The 21,722-nt window shown below is 36.8% G+C and overlaps 1 protein-coding gene across 3 annotated transcripts in view; it reads left to right on the top strand.

The window, feature by feature from the left end:
• Gphn (gephyrin) overlaps positions 1 to 21,722 on the top strand; it is a 578,173-nt gene that overhangs the window by 170,448 nt on the left and 386,003 nt on the right. For all 3 annotated transcript variants that reach the window (XM_008852141.3, XM_008852142.2, XM_008852140.2), the window contains exon 3: positions 1,719 to 1,776. In XM_008852141.3, coding sequence (XP_008850363.1) covers positions 1,719 to 1,776 — 58 coding nt within the window. The remainder of the gene's footprint in view (positions 1 to 1,718; positions 1,777 to 21,722) is intronic.

Consider the following 21,722-nt stretch of genomic DNA (forward strand, 5'->3'; position numbering starts at 1 on the left):
TTGGTTTGAAGTTGATATACAAATACTAATCTGGAATGTTACCTTCCCACATTTTTTAAAGTCATCCAGGAAAGTTTTTAAGTTGTTGTTAACATTAATTATGAGAAAAAGAAATTGTTTGTAAATAGGACTGAAGTTGGCTATAGCAATACACCTTTTATTGTTCTTCCATTATCAACCCTTCTTCCAATAGCATTTTTGAATCATTTTAGCAACAAATAATTTAAACTTCATCAATTGTATATAGTATAAGGTTTTGACACAGAAGCTTCATTGATAGCACAATAGTCTCAATTTGTAGTTGAGTAACTTTAATAATGGTTCATGAAAACTTTTTTAAATTCCAAGCTTTTAACTCTTACAAAAGTTTTGTAACTTTTAACTAACCTGTACTCCTGCTTTCACATTAATTACCTCACCTGGGTTTTCTTTACTATATCTTTTGCATACCTTAATGAAGTGCACTAAGATTCACTAATGTTTCCAGTAATCACTCTGGACACTCTTCATCTTGGAAATAATTTTCAGGTCAAGAACTGGACAATAGACTCATTATCAAGAATAAATAATAATAAATTACTAGAGCTTTTGAATGAAAGTTGTCTACTTGGATTTAGATCTTTCTTTCCTAATGGAAATCTCAATGTTATCTGATAATTTTAATATGGGAGAGATGTACTAATGTATCTAGAACATATGCATATCTTATTTGTAACAATTCTTTTTTGATATGGTAGCAAATATAAACTGAAATAAGTAATCCTAAGGTTTCTTTGTAAATACAGAGGTAGAACAAAGGTAGATAAATAATCTTGGAGTTTAAGAGCCTAGAGTATGTGATGGAGATATCTGGGAGCTACAACTGTCCTGTAGCCTGGTCAGCATAATGAGTTTCAGGCCAGCTTGGGCTACAGGAAGACCCTACCTCAAAAAAAACAAAACAAAAACGTCTATGTATTTCTTTTCAGTTTCCTATTTTTACATAGAAACAGTAGCAAGAATTAAATCAGGTAGCCTATTACCAGGCATATGATGTATATAAATCTAAGTCACTCTAAAAATATTTCAAACACAGAAATATTTCAAACATGTAAACATGATAAATAATGATAAAACTATCACAAACTATTTGTAACTCCCAAATTACTTTCTCTTTCCTTTTCGTAGTGCTGAACATACTCATCTCTCTGATTTCCTGTTTAAATAATTTTTTAAAAAGAAACCAAATCAATATTGGTTTATCATTTGTGAAGTTGAACAACACTAATGCACCATTTTAATAATAGGAGAACCTGGGAAGTGGAGCTTAAAACAGGATGTGTAAACTGTACTTTCAGCTCAATTTTCATAAACCTTAAACTACTCCAGGAAATAAAGTTTATTAATTAAATAAAAACATGTTTGTTAGTGGTTTGTGATATATGTTATGACAGAATCCAGCAATAAACGTAGCAGTTTCAGCATTATTATAACCATCAATAATGGAAGTTTAATTCTGAATAAAAATCCAATGTAATGTTTCCTCTTTGGGTAGTCATTTGTTATCTGCCTCTTTTAAACTAATAAATAGAAAACTGAAGCACAAAGTGTTTTCCTCCGTGGTTATTAAGGTGGGCCTTGGGAGATTACTACTGGTACTCTAACGCCAATGGCATAAATCATCCGTATGTTTTTACACAGTCGCTGGTTTTGAGAATATTTTCTTCTCCTGATTTCAGGTTGGGTGGGACTATATCAGCATACAAGATAGTACCAGATGAAATAGAAGAAATCAAGGTATAGTATGGCAATTTTCACCTCTACAAAGGCTTAGCTTCTTGGTTGGGAGCTGGGGGGCAGATTTGTACTTTTGTAATGTCTATAAATCTGATATGATAGGACATCATCAAATTCCTAGTTATTTTACTTGAGTTAAAATATATACATATTAGAGAATCATCATTAGATTTGATCCGCCATTTATAATGCAGTTCTGGGAAAAGTATAAGAAGCATGAAAATAAAAGAAACCATTCCTTTTTGGTTTGTTGAAAATATGAAACAGCATTGTGTATAAGCACTAGTGTAAATAACGTATGATTTTTATCTTTTTGAAATTCTTTTTCCTATAAAACTTCACTAGTTATAAGCAATACCATTCTTTTAGTCAATATTTTCTTGTTTCTTTTAAAATGCAAACACCAATTTCAACTGAAATTTATATTATAATGAATCAAGAATTGACCTTATTCTTTAAAAATCGGAGCAATACTACAATTTCTGTCTCCTAATTGCTACTAAGTCCTGTCGAACATTAATCACCTTGCACAACGTGTTCACCTTTGTCTTAAAGCATTTTCCCAAATATTGAGAACACTGGACTTACTGTTTCATTAGTGAAATTTGACAGTAGCATTAGTCAATGATAAACAATACTGTTTGAGTTGTTGATAATTATATGTAAAAATTTCAAATTATTATGCTTACTTTGATTGAGCTTTTCAACCTCAAGTTCAATAAATTTTTTATAATGAGTTCTATAATTTGCTTATTTGTTTTAAGTTATTTAAGTCCATTGATCATCATTATTATTATATGATAAATTAGTAGCTATTATAATTTGTGGTCCTCTGCAGGAATTAATGTCATGAATTTGTTCTATTAAAAAATAAAAAGACAAAAAAATACAATAAAAAGACAGCCAGGCATGATTGGGCACACCTTTAATTTCAGCATTTGGGAGGCAGATGCAGGTGAATCTGTTTGAGGCCAGCCTGTTCTCTATAGTGAATCCAGACCAGCTTTGGCTACAGGGAAACCCTGTCTCAAAAAGACAATAAATGAATAAATGAATGAATGAATGAATGAATGAATAAAATAAAAAGTTTAAAATTTTCAGGAGTCATTGTGTATGTCAATCTAGTATTCAGGGGTGAGATACACTCCTGTGATTGATAATGGGACTTGTAATGATACAACATTTATTTGAGATCATGCTAGTGAATAAAGTCACATTTTAAAGTTGTACCAGGCAGTAACAATAAGCTAAAGTGGTCCTAGAGCATACCCACACTAAACCCAGTAGATTTTTATTTAAGTAGTTTGCAGGAAATGCTGGCCTTTTTTTCCTTTTCTTTTTCCTTTTCTAGTTTTGAAAATTGACCCTAAGGTGTCATACATGCCAGACAAGTGTTGTACCACTGAGCCCTCCTATTAACTATCTTTTAAGAGTGAGTTTTCTCTTAAAGAGAGGTTTTTATTTTGTTTGCTCATAGAGTTGTAAGAGTCATATCAGGAGATTCCTTAAAACACATGATTTGTAACTGATTTGTAGTATGATTTTTCTACCAACTAATGATACTGAAATACTTTTAAAGAGTTTGAGCACTGGGACATCAAAATGTTGTTTTCAAATGCATTGGTGGAACAACTGCCTTAAAGTATTTCATTGGCATTGGATATCACATTAGCATTTTTAGCTGAAATCACTCTCTTTTTCTCAGTCTGAAGCATATTAAATACATAGATTTCTACTGTATTTAACTAAGATCCAAATAACTTAAAATTATCTAAGCTATTTTAATGATTTTAAGTTTGATATATTATAATTCACCATGTATAATTATATACGTGTATTTTAAAATATTTTGTTATTTTTAATTTTATGTGTATGAGTGTATTGCCTGCATGTATGTATTGCCTGCATGTATGTATGTGCACCCATATCATTCAGTGCCCATGGTGGTCAGAAGAGGTCATTAGATGCCTCTGGAGCTGAAGTTATGAATGATGGTTAGCCACTCTATTATTCAGTGTTTTCCAAAGAAACAGAACCAGTAGAATAAATATATATGTATAGGAATTTATCAGATTAGCTCACAGGCTAGAGTCCAAGTAGTCCAACAATGGCTGCACCACACTAGAGAGGCTGAGAATCTGTAGTTGCTCAATCCATGAGGCTGGATGTCTCAGTAGTCCCAATCTGGCGCTGAAGGTCTGATGAATTCCAAAAGATCTGCTAGTCTTCAGTCTACAGCAGCAAGACGAACTCACCAGCAAGAGAGAAGGCAAGCAGCAAAAAGCAAGCACTCTTCTCTGCCATGGCCTTTTATATGGGCTGCCATCAGAAGGTAACACCCACATTTGGGGTGTGTCTTCCAGCTTCAGATGATCCAATCAAGAAGATTGCTCTCATTTCAGTTAATCCCAGATCCAGTCAACTTGACACCCAGAATTAGCCACCACAGCCACCATGTGGGTGTTTGGAATCAATCCTGGGTCCTCTGCAAGAGCAGCCAGTGCTCTTAACCATGGAGCCATCTCTCCAGCCCCATGTATTTTCTGTCTTAATGAGACATCAGTTGATGAAACATAACTCAATTTTTGTCAGATGTATTTTTCATTATGTTTATAATATCATAAACCATTATTTAGTTTTTATATTCCTCATGAATTGCTTGAGATAATATTACAATAAATTTGTGAGGTTTCAAAAATGTTCTTACTGAGAAGACTTCTAGTTCCAGCAAAAATGGAGTAATCTCATTCCTCCAAAGTCTTCTTACCAGAAATAAAAAATTGGTGGGAATTACCAAATAAACAGAAAACCTCTAAGAGTTGGGTTGGGGTCAAGAAGAGCAGATGACCCAAGAACCTCAGGACTTAAGAAATTACATAGTCAAGCTGGAGAGATGGCTCAACAGTCAAGAGCCATCTTAAATGGTTGTTCCTGCTGAGGACCTGGGTTCAGTTTCCAGAACCCACAAGGTAGCTAACAATCATCCAACTGTAACTCCAGTTCCAGGGTATCCAGTGCCTTCTTCTAACCTCCATGGCATTGTACAACATGGGTGCACTTACATGCATGCAAGCAATGCACTCATACACATAAAATAAAAATAACTTTTTTTATAAAAAGAATTTATATAGTCATGAATTCCCTTTGTTTTCTTATTATCTCCCATGTATCCTGGACAGGTTGCCAAAGAAGCCTTCAACCTGAAACTACCAACAGACATAGACAAAAAGGATGTGTAAGAGAGTCCACACAAGCCTTTTTGTTTAGTCAGAAGATAAAAGATGAGAGTTGCCTAACAGTAGAAAACTGTTCAGTAATACTCATTCTACTCTAACCAAACATCAATGAAAAAAGAATTCAGTTTTAGCAGAGCCAAGCAGAATGCAGATCTTCCACCTCAGCCCCTGCCATTCCACCCAGCAGCCATCTCATGCAAATTAAGACATCCACCCAGGAGCAGTGAGAGTGGACAAGACAGTGACAGAGAAAGCTAGTCATCATTGTTTCACCTTCTCTTTCTGTCAGTGAGGCCAAGTAGGGAGGTGAGTCTCCACCACCACCCCCAGCATGCCCTCCCCCCCTTCATGGTATCATTAAGTCTGGGCCAGGTACTCCATGCACCATGAGCTAGCCATCTTCTCTCCCTTTAACGAAGATGCAAGGTGGTGTTGGTATCCACCCCTGCTTAGTTTCAGCAGTGGGATAAGATGGTATGCACTTTCTCCAGGACTCTTAGCAGGTCCAAGAGGGAAAGTGAATCTCTACTTACCAGTTATAATTCAGTGTTTCAGTGTATTTAGTAAGAACCATAACATAAATATCCATGTAGTCTTCAGGCTACTCTGTAAGATGGAAGACATTTGCCCCCAAAAAGTGATAGAATATTCTCATAAAATCTCAAACATCTGGGTATAAGATCTTTTTCATACCAAGAACCAAGAAAATAACAAGTTGAATGAGAAGAAAATAGTTGTCAGACACCAAATCAAAAATAAATGAAATGAGCAACTATCTGATGAGAATTTTAAACTATTTTTCATAATATACTTTGGTAACTGATTATGAATTCTGTTTAAAACAAATGAAATACAGGAAATTTTTAAAGCAATAAACCATTAGAAAAAGATAGAAAATGGAAAGTATCAAACTGAAAATTAACAGTTAATAAGTTACCAGTGTTAAAAAAAAAAAAAACTACAAATGGGGAAGAGAAGGAGCTGGCACATTTTTCAAGTTCTAGAAAGAACTGTCAATCATTAATTCTATATGTAGTCAAATTATACTGTAGGAATGAATAGGAAATATAGATATCAACAAGCAAAATTAAAATAGTCTGTTCCTATATAACGTACCATGAAAAAAATCGCAACAAATATTCTCCAAAGACAAAAAAAAAATGAAAGTAAGTCTTGAAAATTCAGGAAAAAAGGAACAATGAAATGAGTTAATAAAGTGAAATATACCTCATGGTTCTTTAAAACCACATTTAAGGTCAAAAGAAATATAATTCTATATGATTTGATTCTCCTTATATGTATGCAGCACATTCATATTTAAAGTGTGAAAAGATGAAGTTATTATCTAAATATAAAGAAGACATACATTTCACTTGAAATGGTACATTAACAACACTAGAAGATTGTGATGAATTGCATTTGTATTCAGAGAAAACACAAAGAAAAGTATATAAGATAACATATTCAAAGTACTACAAATAAAGGTGGAAACCCAAGAAAGGGTTTAAGTGAGCAACAGTAAGGCAATCAAGAAACAGTATCATGAGTAATGGTGGCACATGCCTTTAATCCTAGCTCTAGGGAGGAGGAGGCAGGCAAATCTCTGTGAGACTGAGGCCAGCCTGGTGTACATAGTGAGTTCTGGACCAGCTGATGCTACAGGGAAACCAGAGGGGGGGAGAGGGGGGGGAGGGAGGGAGGAAGGGAGAGAAGAGAGGGGATGGAGAGACCATGAATAATATAATTTTAAGCTTTATAATATCAAGTTATATTTGAGTAATTATAGCAATTGAGAGATGTAGTTTGACACAGTGAAGAATTTCTCAGTGATCTCATTAATGTCATTCTCAAGAAAGTCATCTAAAAAACAATTACATAGCATTAAGTTCTAGAGCAATGACAGTAGCCTGTAATGTTTAGGAGTTTACGGAAAACACTTGGCCAACAACTCCAAAAGAGGTAAGTCCATTCCTGGCACTGGGCTTTTAATTTGATAGCCTGTGGTGTCTAGGAGGGATATTCTTTGCTATTGTAGGGCACTTCCATTTAAATTCTCTTTATATATGCTTATGTATATAATATAGGAAGCTTTTCCACTAGTAAGTTTCCATACAACTTTTCCCAGAGGCCTGTATTATTAATTATTCCTCCCACATTCCCTGGCCCTCTCATCCCCCCAGCCCATTTAAACTTTCCTGTTCCATTATTCCCTTTCCTCCTTTATATCATTGCATTCTGTCTCCCCTCCCATGAAAGCCCCTTTCCTATGGTCCCTTACTAGTTTCTTGACCTGAGTGAATTTTCCAGAAGAAACATATCTCAAGGTTCAAAGCTAGCATTTATATATGAGAGAGAACATGCAATATTTGTCTTTTGTCTTTCTGGATGTGAAGTATCTCACTCAGAATGATTGTTTCCAGCTTCATCCATTTACCTACAAATTTCGTAGTTCTGCTTTTTTTAACAGCTGAGTAATATTTATTGCAGAAATGTACCATATTTTCATCATCCATCCATCCATTTCCTGTCTCTTGTGAATAAAACAACAGTGAACATGAATGAGCAGGTATCTCTATAATAGGATACATGAGTTGGAAGGGATAAGATGGGAAAAACATACAGTGCAAGCATTCATTTAAGAGGAGGTCAGCTGGATTGACTACAAGGGCATAAAGCTAAGTAGACCTGAAACAAAGAAAATTAATGAAGTCAAAGAGACATTCCATTATGCAGGAGGTTCAATCCACTAAAAATAAAAGCATGCTAGTTAAAAATTTATATATACCCAAAACTGACATATTTAAATTCTTGACCTAAAATTAGGAGTACACTTCCTTTTTCAGCATTCAGAAAACATTCAAAAGAAGACCATATCTAGTACAAGACAAATCACAGCCAACATTTAAAATAGTACAATATATTTCCTCAGATAATAATACAAAGTAAAAATGAATAACAGAAAAATAAAAGTAGGTTGAAGTTGTTCGTCTCATGTCAATAACCTATGTTTCTCCTTCTAGAAACCAGAAAAGTAGAGAACAAAATGGATCAAAAGCAAGCAGAGAAAGGAATGAATGAAATAAAAACTGAAATCAATAAAATGGAAACACTAAGGTCCATGAATCAAAAACTCATGTTTAAAAAAATCTTGCTAGCATTGATAAATTGAACAGACTAAGAAATATTAGCCAGAAAAGTCACAAGTACCATTTTCAGGAATGAGACAAAGAATATTAAAACTGATCTTCATCCAATTAAAGGAATAAACACAGAATATTGTGGAAAACCTTATGGTCATGAATTGATTTGAAAGAAATATACCAATTTCAAAAACTGCAAACTTCCAAAATGAACTCACATAAAATAGATAATTTCCAAATACTAAGACTACTTAAGAAATTAAAATTAATAAAAATAAAGCTTTTTACTGGGCACAAAGGCACATGCTTGTAAAGCCAATGTTCATGAGGTAAATGCAGCAAGATAATTAATTTTAGACTGGCCTGAACTACATAGTAATCCAATTCTTCATAGAGAGACCCTGTCTCTAAAACCAAAAAACAGGCAGAGAGCCTGAGAGGGTGGGTTCAAAACTCCATCTGTATACTTTGGTCTTAGTAGACTGCCAGAGAGTGCCTGTTTCCAACCTCCCTCTGGCATAAGAGCTGAGAACTTAGGGGGCTGCCTGAGAGCACCTGGATTCTGCCTCCATGTGGTGGTGAGATTCTCCTAATTGGGCTGTACCTAACCCCCTAACTGGGATTGCATGAGACCCCTCCCAAGGCTCCAGGGCAAGGACCTGGCTTTGGTAGGATAAGGCTGAGATCTTAGCAGACAGCTTAAGAGGGTGGGTTCCTAACCTCGATCTCAGCAGACCACCACAGAGGCTGTTTCAGGCCTCCCTCTGGCATAGGGGCTGAGAATGCAGGGGACTGAGAGTGCCCAGACCCTGCATCCAGGTGGTGGTGAACTTCCCCTAATTGTGCCTTACCCAGCCCCCTAAATGGGGTTGCATGAGGTCCCAGGGCAGACCTGACTTTGGTAGGATAAGGGTGAGATCTTAGCAGATAGCCTGAGAGGGCGGGTTCTGACCTCCATCTATGTAATCTGTGATCTCAGCAGACCTCCAGAGAGTGCCTGTTTCCAGCCTTCCTCTCGCATAGGGGCCGAGAACTCAGCAGACCAACTGAGAGCCCCCACTTAGGGAACTTCACAAATTTTGCTCTGAGCTCCAGCTAGTAGGAATCCAAACCTTAGACAGAAGCCTGAGTGTACCTGACTGGAACCTGACTTGGGCTTCTGTGGGTGCTCCTGAGTAGCTGAAATGAAGCCATCAGCTCCATCCAAAATAAAACCTGACAGAACATGAAACCTGGACCAACCAGCTTTACATAAACAGTAAGAAAAGAACCAAGGCACATCAATAACACAAGCAGAAGCATTTTTCAACTTAATTCTCATATCAGAATCACAGACAACAAAAGAAATTCATATGCCAAAACCAGAACGAAAAAATAATAAAATGGAAAGCTAAAACACTATGTTCACACCAAACTCCACCAGTCCTGTTGAAGAGATCTACAAGGAGAACCCCCTAGAGATAACCCCTGACACAGAATTTAAAAGAACAGTCATAGAGCCAGGCATGATGGCACACACCTTTAATCCTTGGGAGGCAGAGGCAGCCAGATTTCTCTGAGTTCGAGGCCAGCCTGGTTTACATAGTGAGTTCCAGGAAAGCTGGGGCTATCAGAAGCACCTGCCTCAAAAAGACAAAAAAAAAAAAAAAAAGCAAACATGATCAAGGACTTCAACAAATTTAAAGAACGAAAAGAACTGAAAGAAGATAGGGATAAACTTCTGAATGAATTCACAAAAGAGATAGAAACATTGAAGAAAACTCAGGCAGAAATGAAGAAGGAAGTGCAAAACTCAATAAGCCAACTTGAAACAACAGGGGAAAGCCTCACCACTAGAATGAATGAAATGGAAAACAATATCAACACTGGAGGATAAAGTTGAAGAATTGGACCACTCAAGCAAAGATTATGGAAAAATTTTAAAAACACAGAAATGGAATGTGCAAGAGATGTGGGACACCATGAGAACACCAAATCTACATCTCATAGGCATAGAGAAAGAAGAATTTCAGGCTAATGGTACTGACCAGATCTTCAACAGGATTGTAGACAAGAATTTCCCAAAATTAAGGAAAGACATCCACACACACATAGAACACCAAATGGATGGGATCAGAAAAGAAACTCCCCACGACATATCATAGTAAAAACACTAAATGTACAGAACAAAGAATACTGAAAGCAGCAAAAGAAAAACAAGTCACATATAAAGGATGCCCATCAGAATTACAGCTGACTTATCAGTGCAAACTATGAAAGCTAGAAGAGCCTGGACCAAGGTATTTCCAGTTCTAAATGACAATAGATGCCAAACCAGAATACTTTATCCAGCAAATATGTCTATTATATTTGAGGGGGAAAGAAAAATCTTCCTAGACACGAAAAGCCTGGAAGAATACATGTCCACAAAACCAGCCTTTTAAAGAATACTTGGAGCAATGCAGAGAGCAGAGACAGAAACAACTATACCCCAGAGGCAATGAAAGAAAATAAATAAAGGTATAATTGAGGACACACAAAATTAGACAAAGAACACAAACAGCAATCAAAATGATGGCAACCAGCACACCTTTCAATAATAACCTTATATTATCAATGGACTGAACTCCCCAGTCAAAAGACGCAGGCTAAGTGAATGGATTAAGAAACAAAGTCCATCTCTTTAATATCTGCAAGAAACCCATCTCACCTTCAAGGACAGGCACTGCCTTAAGGTGAAAGGATGGAAAAGAATATTCCAAGCAAATGGCACCAAGAAACAAGCAAGGGTTGCAATTCTAATATTTGACAAAATAGACTTCAAAGTAAAACTAATCAGAAGAGATAAGGAGGGTCACTTCATTCTGATCAAAGGAACAATTAACCAAGAAGATATTACAATCCTTAAAAGATAAGTACTAAACTCTGGTGCACCCAAATTCATAAAAAGAACACTACAGGACTTTAAGGCACAGATTAACCCCCAACTCAGTAATAGTAGGGGACTTCAATACCCTAATGTCTTCATTAGACAAGTCAACTTGACAAAGAATAAACAGAGAGATGAGTGAATTAAATACCATACATCAAATGGACCCAACAGACATCTTTCAAATATTCCACCCAAGCACCAAAGAATACACTTTCTATTCAGCACCCCATGGAACTTTTACAATAATTGACCACATGGTGGGCCACAAAAGAAACCTCAACAAATACTAAAATTTTTAAATAATTCCATGCATTCTATCAGGCCATGATGCAATAAAGCTCAGAATCAACACTAGAAGAAGCCCTTGTTACTACATGAACTCATGGTGATTAAACAGCACACTCCTAAACAATGAGTGGGTCAAAGGAAAAATTAAGAAAGAAATAAAAGAATTCCTGGAATTTAATGGAAAGGAAACTGCAACACAACACAACCTCTGGGACACTTTAAAAGCAGTCCTTAAGGCTGGAGAGATGGTTCAGTGGTTAGAGCACTGACTACTCTTGCAGAGGACCCTGGTTCGATTCCCAGCACCCACATTGCAGATACGAACCATCCTTAACTCCATTTCCAGGGGAATCTGAAGTCCTCTTCTGACCTCCACGGTCTTTCATGACACGGGTGCACTCAAATACATTCAGGCAATACACTCATGCACATTAAAAAAGAAACCGCTATTAAATAAAAATAAAAACAGACCTAAGAGGGAAGTTAATGGCTTTAAGTGCTTATATTACAAAATTAGAATGAGCCCAAATAAATAACCTAACACTGCAACTCAAGACACTGGAAAGGCAAGAATAGATGAAACCCAAACACAGCAAAAGAGAAGAAATAACAAAAATCAGAGCAGAAATTAATGAAATACAAACACAGAAAACAATACAAAGAATCAATGAATCTAAGAGCTGGTTCTTTGAAAAGCTAAACAAGATAGACAGACCCCTAGCCCAGTTAACCAAAAGAAAGAGCACATCCAACAAAATCAGAGATGAAAGGGTAAATATCACACAGACCCAACACCCAGACTGTCCAGCCCATTATAAGCGAATATTTTAAAAACCTATATGCTACTAAATTTGAAAATCTAAAAGAAATGGATGGATATCTAAAATCCTGGGAACCACCAAAGTTAAACTAAGAAGAGATTGACAGTTTAAACACCCATAACATATAATGAAATCAAAACAGTAATACAAAGCCTCCCATCTGAATAAAAACCCAGGCCCAGATGGATTTACAGCAGAATTCTACCAGACAGTTAAAGACGACCTCCAACCAATATGACTTACATTATTCAAAACGATAGAAACAGAGGGAGCAGTCCAAAATTCCTTCTGTGAAGCCAGTGTCACGTTATAATACCCAAACCAGGTAAAGACACAACCAAAAAGAAAACTATAGGCCCATATCCTTGATGAACATAGATGCAAAAATTCTCCACAAAATACTTGCAAACCACATACAGACACATATGAAAAAGATCATTCACCATGATCAAGTAGGTTTTATTCCAGAGGTGCGGGGATGGTTCAATATACACAAGTCAATAAACATCATTTATCATATAAATGGACTCAAAGACAAAAACGACATTGTCATCTCAATAGATACAGAAAAGTCTTTGACAAATTTGAGCTTGCATTTATGTTCAAAGTTCTAGAGGGAATTAGAGTAGAGGGAACATACCTCAACTTAATTAAAGCTGTATACAAGAAACCCACAGCCAACATTCTAAACCTACATTCTAACCCCACAGCCATTCATTCTAAATGGAGAAAAACTGGAAGCATTCCCATTAAAATCAGGAACCAGAAAAGGATGTCCACTATCTCCACTCCTTTTCAACATAGTGCTTGAAATGCTTGCTAGAGCAATTAAGACAGGAGAAGGAAATTATAGTTGTACTAATTGGAAAAGAAGAGGTCAAACTATCCATTTTTGCAGATGATATGATACTATACCTAAGAGATCCCAAAAGCTCCACCAGAAAAGTCCTAGAACTGATCAACACTTTCAGTATAGTGGCAGGTTATAAAATCAGTCTACAAAAATCAGCAGCCTTTCTATATACCAATAACAAGCAATTGGAGAAAGAATACAGGAAAATGCTCCCATTCACAATTTCTGCAAAAAACCCACCAAAATATCTTGGAATAATTCTGACCAAAGACACCAAAGATCTCTACAATGAAATTTTTAAACCGTTTAAGAGCTTGAGGAAGACACCAGCAAATAGAAGCACTTTCCATGCTCATGGATTGGAATAATTAATATTGTGAAAAATGACCATACTACCAAAAGCAATATGTAGATCCACCTGTAGAAGAATCAAAATCTCCATGACATACTTCACCGAATTAGAAAGAAAAAAAAATCCTTAAATTTATATGGAAGCACAAAAGACCCGGATAGCCAAAGCAACCCTAAGCACAAAGAGCAACACTGCGGGAATTACTATACCAGATCTCAAAGTATACTACAGAGCTATTGTCATAAAAACAGCATGGTAGTGACACAAAAACAAACACATAGATCAGTGGAACATCATTGAAGACCCAAATCTGAGTACGCGCAATTTCATCCACCTGATATTTGACAAAGGTGCCAAGAACACACAATGGAGGGACGACAGCATCGTCAACAAATGGTGCTGGCAAAACTGGATCGCCACCTGTAGAAGAATGAAACTAGATCTTATCTTTCACCTTGCATAAAAGTCAACTCCAAATGGATCAGGATCTCTATGTGAAACAGGAAACCCTGAAACTATTAGAAGAAAATTGGGTGTAGGAAAGGATTTTCTAACTCACACAGAAGTTGCTCAGGAATTAACATCAGCAATCAAAGAGTGGGACCTCATTTAACTAAAAGGCTTCTGTACAGCAAAAGAAACAATCAAAAAAGTGAAAACAAAACCCACAGAATGTGAAAACATCTTCACCAATGACATATCTGATAGAGTTTAACATCCAGAATATATAAAGAACTCAAAAAACAAAGAATCAAGAAACCACATGACCCAATTAAAAGATGGACCAAAGATCTAAACAAGAGTTCTCAAAGGAAGAAATAAAGATGGCTAAGAAACATCTCAAAAAGTGTTCAACATCATTATTAATTAGGGTTAAATCCACCCTAAGATATCACCTTACCCCAACCAGACTGGCTAGGCTCAAGAGAACAAATGATACCAATTGCTAGTGAGGACATGGAGAAAGGGGAACGCTCTTCACCGCTGATGAAGGATTGCAAACTTGTGCAACCCCTATGGAACTGAAAATGGAACTACCATATGACCCGGTTATACCACTCCTTACATATACCATACATATACATATACATATACATATACATATATATATACATATACTTATACATATACATATAGAGACATTTGTACAACCATCTTTGTTGCTGTTGCTGCTCTTTTCACAATAGCTAAGAGATGGAAGCAACCTATGGCCCCTCAACTGATGAGTGATTAACAAAATGTGGTATATTTACACAATGGAGTTCTATTCAGCAGCAAAGAAAGATGAAAAAATTAAATTTGCAGGTAAATCAATGGATCTAGAAACTATTATACTAAGTGAAGTAACACAGACTCAGAAAAATAAAAGATGTATATCTTCATTTGTCAATCTTAGCACCAAATCTTTTTGGATTCACATCATTTTAATAAGATGATGCTGCACTGCAGTCTCCTGCATGAAATAGCTACCATCATCACGACCTCTGCTGTGTGTGATCACTAAACATCGTCACAATTTGGCTTCTTGACGGTTGTGCTCATTCATTAAATGAGGGCCAAGAAGGATCATTGGACTCTCACCAGAGTGTCCAGCCACTCTTCCCAGCCTACTGTATGTAATTTGTCCCTAATCACACATGGTCTCCTGGATTTTGGGAGGGCTAAAGTATACAATCTGGGGAAGGCTAGGAAGAGAAGGAATGACCCATGCTGGGTAAAGGCTGTCCAGTGTTCATACTGTCATGTCATTCATACTCTTCAGCAACCCCTCAGTTATCTTGGTAAGTAAGTTCAGAAAATTCATTGGTTCCCCATTAAAATTTTAATCAAACATTGATTTGACAGTAAAACCTTAAAAGGGAATAAGCATTGGTTATCATCCCTAGGAAAAGAGTTCTCACAATAGATGGAAATATTGTTAATGTTATTATGTGTCATAATTATTTAAAAAATGAGAATGTAAAAGATGTTAAAAGGATATGGGAATGGAGATATTTTCCAAAATAGAAAAATGAGAAAGTCTAAGCAAGTGATGAAGGTCTGTGTAGGTTTTTTATGATATATAAAGGATTAGACAAAAATAATATATACACATAATCTTAAAATTTCTAAGGTCATAGTTTAGTCAACTAGTTTAAAGAACAAAATATATATCTAGTCAAGGTTTATCTGAGAACATTTGGTTTTTTAACCCAAGCTTTACATATGTTTAATTAACATAATAATTAAAAATATCAGACTGGCAGAACTAACCTTATTAGATGTTTACCAGCCATACACTTTCAGGCCTATACTAATCTGATCAGATTAAAAGACAGCTTTTGCCCCTTGCTCTCCAAGGTCAACTAAGTTCCAGGGAACTGTGGAACATCTCTTAAAATGTCCTATATCTGTGGTGAGTCACCTGTTCTCTTGTTCAAGGAGGCTGATGTTGCGGGTGTCCTGGGGCCCTCCGGGCAAGGGTAGAGTCGGCACCTCTGGGAGTCAGGTGAGAAGCAGGCAGTGCGAGCAGCTGCAGACTCGTTTATTGCGGATATGGGGCTCCCTTATATACCCCCTCCCAGTGTCCCATTGGTCCATTGATAGGTCGTATCTGTTCCTCATTGGCTCTCTGTATCAGGCCATTTTCGCATCAGCTGTCTCTATGTCTTTTGGCAGAACACAGGTTTGCCTCAGCCGTATGATTTTGGCGCATTTGCAGCATGCACTGGTTGTTCAGGCCACACTTCCTCCTACAGGCCATGGAGACCCCACGAGATAGACTTGAACCAGTGTCCAGTCTACAAGAGGAGGGTAAACTCAGGAAACATTTCCTCTATGCTTCCAAGTGAAACCAGCCATGGTTGAGCAGGACCTTTGGCTTATCTTCACATACACAGAACTGTTAAAAGAAAGGAGAAAGGGGTTCCTCCCAAGCCCATGTGACCCCAGAGGAACAGATCTTCAAAGGACCTTAGGTGTAAATATAAATTGATTTATTTGGACCAACTATATGGTCTTAAACACCCAAAAGAAAAGTATAGCCAAAGTGTAAAGTCATCATTATATTCCTTTAAGAGTTCAAGGAATTGGGGCTGGAGAGGTGGCTCAGTAGTTAAGAGCACTGACTGCTCTTGCAGAGGACCCAGGTTCGATTCCCAGCACTCACAGGGCGGCTACAAACTGTCCTTAACTCCAGTTCCAGGCGAATCTAAAGCCCTCTTCTGACCTCTGCAGCATTGCACGACATGGGTGCACTCACATACATGCAGGCAATACACTCATACCCATAAAATAAAAAAATAAAATATTAAACAAAAAAAAGAGTTCAAGGGATTACACTTCTCAGACATTAGACTTAAGTCCATAGAAAAAGTTATTTAAGCAATTATGTCTCATTGACGATTTTGTTCTGAATCAGAAAGTGCTGGTCAGATGTAAGCCTTCAAATCTTGGTCTCCGATATTGTAGTGTCCACCTGTAGCTAAGGGAGACAACTAGCTATTGTTCTAAAATGATGGATAAATTTGTTTTCTCCCCTATCTGATAGAAGCCTTTGGGAGGGAACTGACACTGATTCTAACCACTCCAACAGCTATCAAAATGCCTAATAGTAAATCCTGAATCCATCACTCTTGAATCCAGCCTTTGCAGACAAGAAAAATGAGGAGGACTCCAATGGAGGGATGCTTTTGGAAGCCCTTGAGAAATTCCAATGAACTCTCAAATGAACGTTTGAAATTTGCAGTTTTGACTTTTTCTAGTTCCCTATCTAGAACCTGTCATGCTAATTACTCTTGTCTTTACTTCTTCACATCTCCTATTCACAATTCAAGGACTTTCTTTTCTCCTTGGCTATAAGAGTTATGCAATTTGGGAGTCTTTTAGATAGACCAACTGAAAAGATACCTGAATTGCCTCACCCTGTGTCCCTGTTCAATATGGAAGAAGCCAGAGTGGTCTGCATCCCGATTCCCTATCCACAAGCTGGGTAACCTCTTCAGAGGATGGTGTGATAAGAATAGGAGGTAGGAATTGGCTAGGCAGTTAGTGTAAAAAGACCCCCCAAAAAGTAGACAGCTTCTTGGCTAAAAGTCAAATGTCCTTGGGCCTCTTAGCAACGTACTGTGTTCCAAAGGCCATAAATATTAAATGTATTTGGGAGCTCTTATCTAATCCTTAAAAGATTTTAGGGCTACCTCTTCAGAGGGGGGAATGTTAGAGTAGCAAAAAGCCCCATTACAAAAAAGAAGAAAGAGTACATGAAGTTATCAGAAAAAAAGTGATAGGGAGATATGGGTGGAGTTGGAGGGGAGGGAGTGGGCATAAATTTGATCAAAACACCTTATATGCTTACATCCCTGAATGAAATTCTCAATAAAGTATTTTTTTAAAAAAGCCAAAAAACAACATGAAAAAAAATGTCCTAGAAAGACATTCTTTGCCACAGATGATTTCATTGGATACATTTACAATAGCATTTAGATGATTGTCATCAATTTTAATCTCTTTTCCCCAAATTGAGATGTGTATATTGAATACTGTAATGAAATACCAGAAGTTAACCACGTTAGTATAAATGCCCTAGGTGAGCCAGGCATGGTGGTGCACGCCTTTAATCCCAGCACTCGGGAGGCAGAGGCAGGTGGATCTCTGTGAGTTCAAGGCCAGCCTGGTCTACATAGTGAGATCCAGGACAGCTGGGGCTATAGGGAGACCCTGTCTCAAAAAGACAAAAAAAAAAAAAAAAAAAGGGTTAGGTAACATTTTTGTAGGTTCAATTGCATGTGTATCAGCCTCAGTTTCTTGAAGACACCATAATGGATGGCAGCAGAACAGCTGGAACCTTTGTCGAAGGAAGCAATCTTATGACAAGCCAACAGATAATTCAGGTTTTGTACTTGCTCCCATAACAACTTATTATTTTGAAAAATAATTTAGAGCCCCTAGATAACTACAGTAATCCCCCGATTCACAGCGTTTTAAAGGTCCACATCACTCCCCAAATTATAACACTAAGGAACAAGCCTCAAATACATGAATTCATGAGGAACACATTCAAATCATAACCCAGTGTTAGCAAGAGGAAACATCTATTACTTCATTTTCTGAAACTAGTATAGCACTCATACCCAAAGCAGAGAAACTCAGTTCAAAGTAGCAGACCTGTATCTCTCATCAACTTAAGATCCTTAAGGAAACATCACTAATCAAATCCAACCATGTAAGAAAAGAATTGTGCACCATAATCAGTTGTTTTTTTAATTGAGGTATGCTATACTTTTAGAAAAACTGTAATCTATCATATCAACATGCTAAAACTGAAAAAAAAAAGTCTGATACATTGTTTGACAATTTTAAAATATTAAAACTTTGTAAAAAATAAAAAGGAGAACAATGTTTGAAACCGTTGAACATCCATAGCCGATACAACATAAAACAAAATCTTCACCCTATCATTGTACTTTAACCCAAGAAGGAATTTAAAAGACATACTTGAATTAAATATAAAGTCTATAAAATTGCTTCAAAGCAAAAAAGTAAAGATTCTTCAAAATTTAGTTCTAGGTAAAGTGTTTTAGAATCAATACCAAACATATAATCCTCATAATGAATATTTCATAAACTGAAGCTGATGTACATTTTAAATTTTTCTGTACAAAGAACCCATGAAATTTATGAAAAGACAAGATGCATGCCTGATGACCCTTACCTAAAATGATCTCAGCTGTATCAAAATAATTAGAAAATGGGAAAAATACATAAATAGACATTTCATTGAGGAGGATAGGTTGATGGCAAATAAACTTTATGAAAAGTTACTTACTTTCATTAGCTATTGGACTAATACAAATCAAAATCATAATGAGATTTCATTGCGTACTTATCAATTTGGCAAAAGAATATCATAAATAATGATAACTACTTCCTTCTGGAGAGGATGTGGAGAAACTAGACGCTTATACCTTATTGGCAGGAAATAGGATTGTGAAGTCACTCATAAAAATATGTGTCATGTGAGAGCACTACACAAGCTGCTAAGGGAGACTATCATTTGATGGTCCAACTAGGCCTAATAACCACATCAATGACTGGCACAGAAGTCAGCATAGTACAGTAGTGGCACTTATCTTGGGAGTAATCAACAGCTACCTAATTCAACTTAAAACCCACTCAATGGGAGGGAACTCATGTGTAGTACTGTAAACGTAGCCAAATACACATGGATGGAGTGGTCATAGATCTTAGAGAAAACACCAAGGTTGTCACATCCCTAAACAAATGTAATTTCTTACTATGTGCAAAATATGGATCCTTATATTTACAGACAAGTATCCCAGTCACCACTCAAAGAAGTTGAAGATTTTTGTTGTTGTTGTTGTTTGTTTATTTTTGCAACAGACAGATTATTACAGACTTCTACAACTAGTCATACACCAAGATTGTCTGTGAATTTCCCAAGCCTAAATGGCACATCTACAATGCAACCTCTATACCCAAGAGTCACAGAACCTAGAACAAGGGGTAAAGAAAGCACTAAAGCATCTCTGAAGTCATATCAATGAAGCTGCCTCATGCAACAGAGGGCCAGGAACACAAAAGGTCACAAATGGCCAAAGCATAGAGAATAAGAGGCTACATAGTGTGGGTCCTTGGACAGGACTGCTGTATTAAACTCTATCCACCCACGGCTCAGAGGCCATTGTGGGGGAGGCGATGGAAAGATTCTAAGAACCATGGAGAAGGTGCATGGCCATATGGAAATAGAGTTTTACAAACTCCTGGAACCTTGCTCATGTGAACCTAAAATAATGATATCAGCATGCACAAGACCCATGAAAACTCAAGTACAGAACTATGGAAATGGGCAGCAGGCCCCAAATCTTAATCCAAGAATTATTGTCACCTGATTACTGCTGGGTGAGGAAGAGCTGATCTTTTTAGAGGGAGGGACTCTAGATAGGCTGACTGGATCCCAGTGGGTGAACTTGCACTGAGGGACACCTAGGGAAACTAACTTGACAGAATAGGCCTTAACACAAATGACAGAATGTATGAATTCCAGTGGTAGGTGGCTATGGGAGGGTGCCAGTGGGGAAGGCATTGTGATTAAGATGTTCTATATGAAATTTATAGACAAGTATCCCAGTCACCACTCATCAAAGAAGTTGTTTGTTTGTTTTTTAACGGACAAAAATTCAATAAAATTTACCAAAAAAAAAGTCTATGTGAGGTTAGAAAAGAAAAGGGGTGTATGGGGAAATGAACATCCTAGCTGGCAACCAGAGTGATAGGGGACTCAGATCCTGGCTGGGTCATAAGTTGGTAAAACAAGTGGAAAATTATTTTATGACAGCTACTGTGGTCTGAAGAAAAGAGAAATTGAAAGATGTTGGGAAGCTTGAAGAAATTTGATTCTGATGCTGAAGAGGGAACAAAAAGATATTGGGTCAAATTATAGATTTATGATATTTTAATTTTTTTTTTTATTTTATGTGTATGCGTGTATTGCCTGCATGTAGGAAAGTGCGCCCATGTCATGCAGTGCCCAAGGAGGACAGAAGAGGCTGTTGGATACCCTGGAACTGGAGTTGCAGACAGTTGTTATCTGCCATATGGGTGCTGGGATTCGAACCCAAGTCTTCTGCAAGAACAGTCAGATGTTCTGCAAGAACATCTCTCCAGCCCTATTTTTTATTTTTTTTAAATTAATCGAATAAAAATAAATTAAGAAGCCTAAAAGAAAAAAATATATTTGTCAGTTCCTTACAAAGTTACTATGTAATGACTTACCAAGGTGTATCACTGGAATGAAGCCAGCTTAAGGTGAATGATCTTGATGCATTATTTAAATTTTTTTTCTTTTACTTTATGTGTATGACTGTTATGTCTGCATGTATGTAAGTTCACCCATGCTGTGCAATGCCTGAAGAGAACAGAAGAGGGTAGTAGATCCCCTGGAACTGGAGCACAGATGGTTGTTAGTCACCATGTCGGTGCTGGGATTTTTAACTCTGTAAGAATGGCCAGTGCTCTTAACTGTTGAGCCATCTCTCCAGCCCACTGATAAGTTCTTGAATTCAGTTTGCAAGTGTTTTACTGAGACTGATCTTTTAATTTTATTGTTTCCTCATGTGGTATTTGTACAATTGTAAAAAGAGTTTGGCAGTGTTCCTACCATTTGTGTTTTAAGGAATTGTTTGTGAAGGATAGATATTAATTCTTCTTTGAAGTCTGGTAGAATTCAACACTGCACCCATGTTGTGCTGGACATTTTAAATTAAGAGGGTTTGTTTTTGTGTGTGTGTGTCTTTTGTTTTTTGTCTTGTTTGTAATTAGTACCTCAGTTTTATACCTGTTTAGTT

This window comes from Nannospalax galili, unplaced genomic scaffold (genome assembly GCF_000622305.1).
Source record: "Nannospalax galili isolate Female #2095 unplaced genomic scaffold, S.galili_v1.0 scaffold285, whole genome shotgun sequence".
Lineage (NCBI taxonomy): Eukaryota > Metazoa > Chordata > Mammalia > Rodentia > Spalacidae > Nannospalax > Nannospalax galili.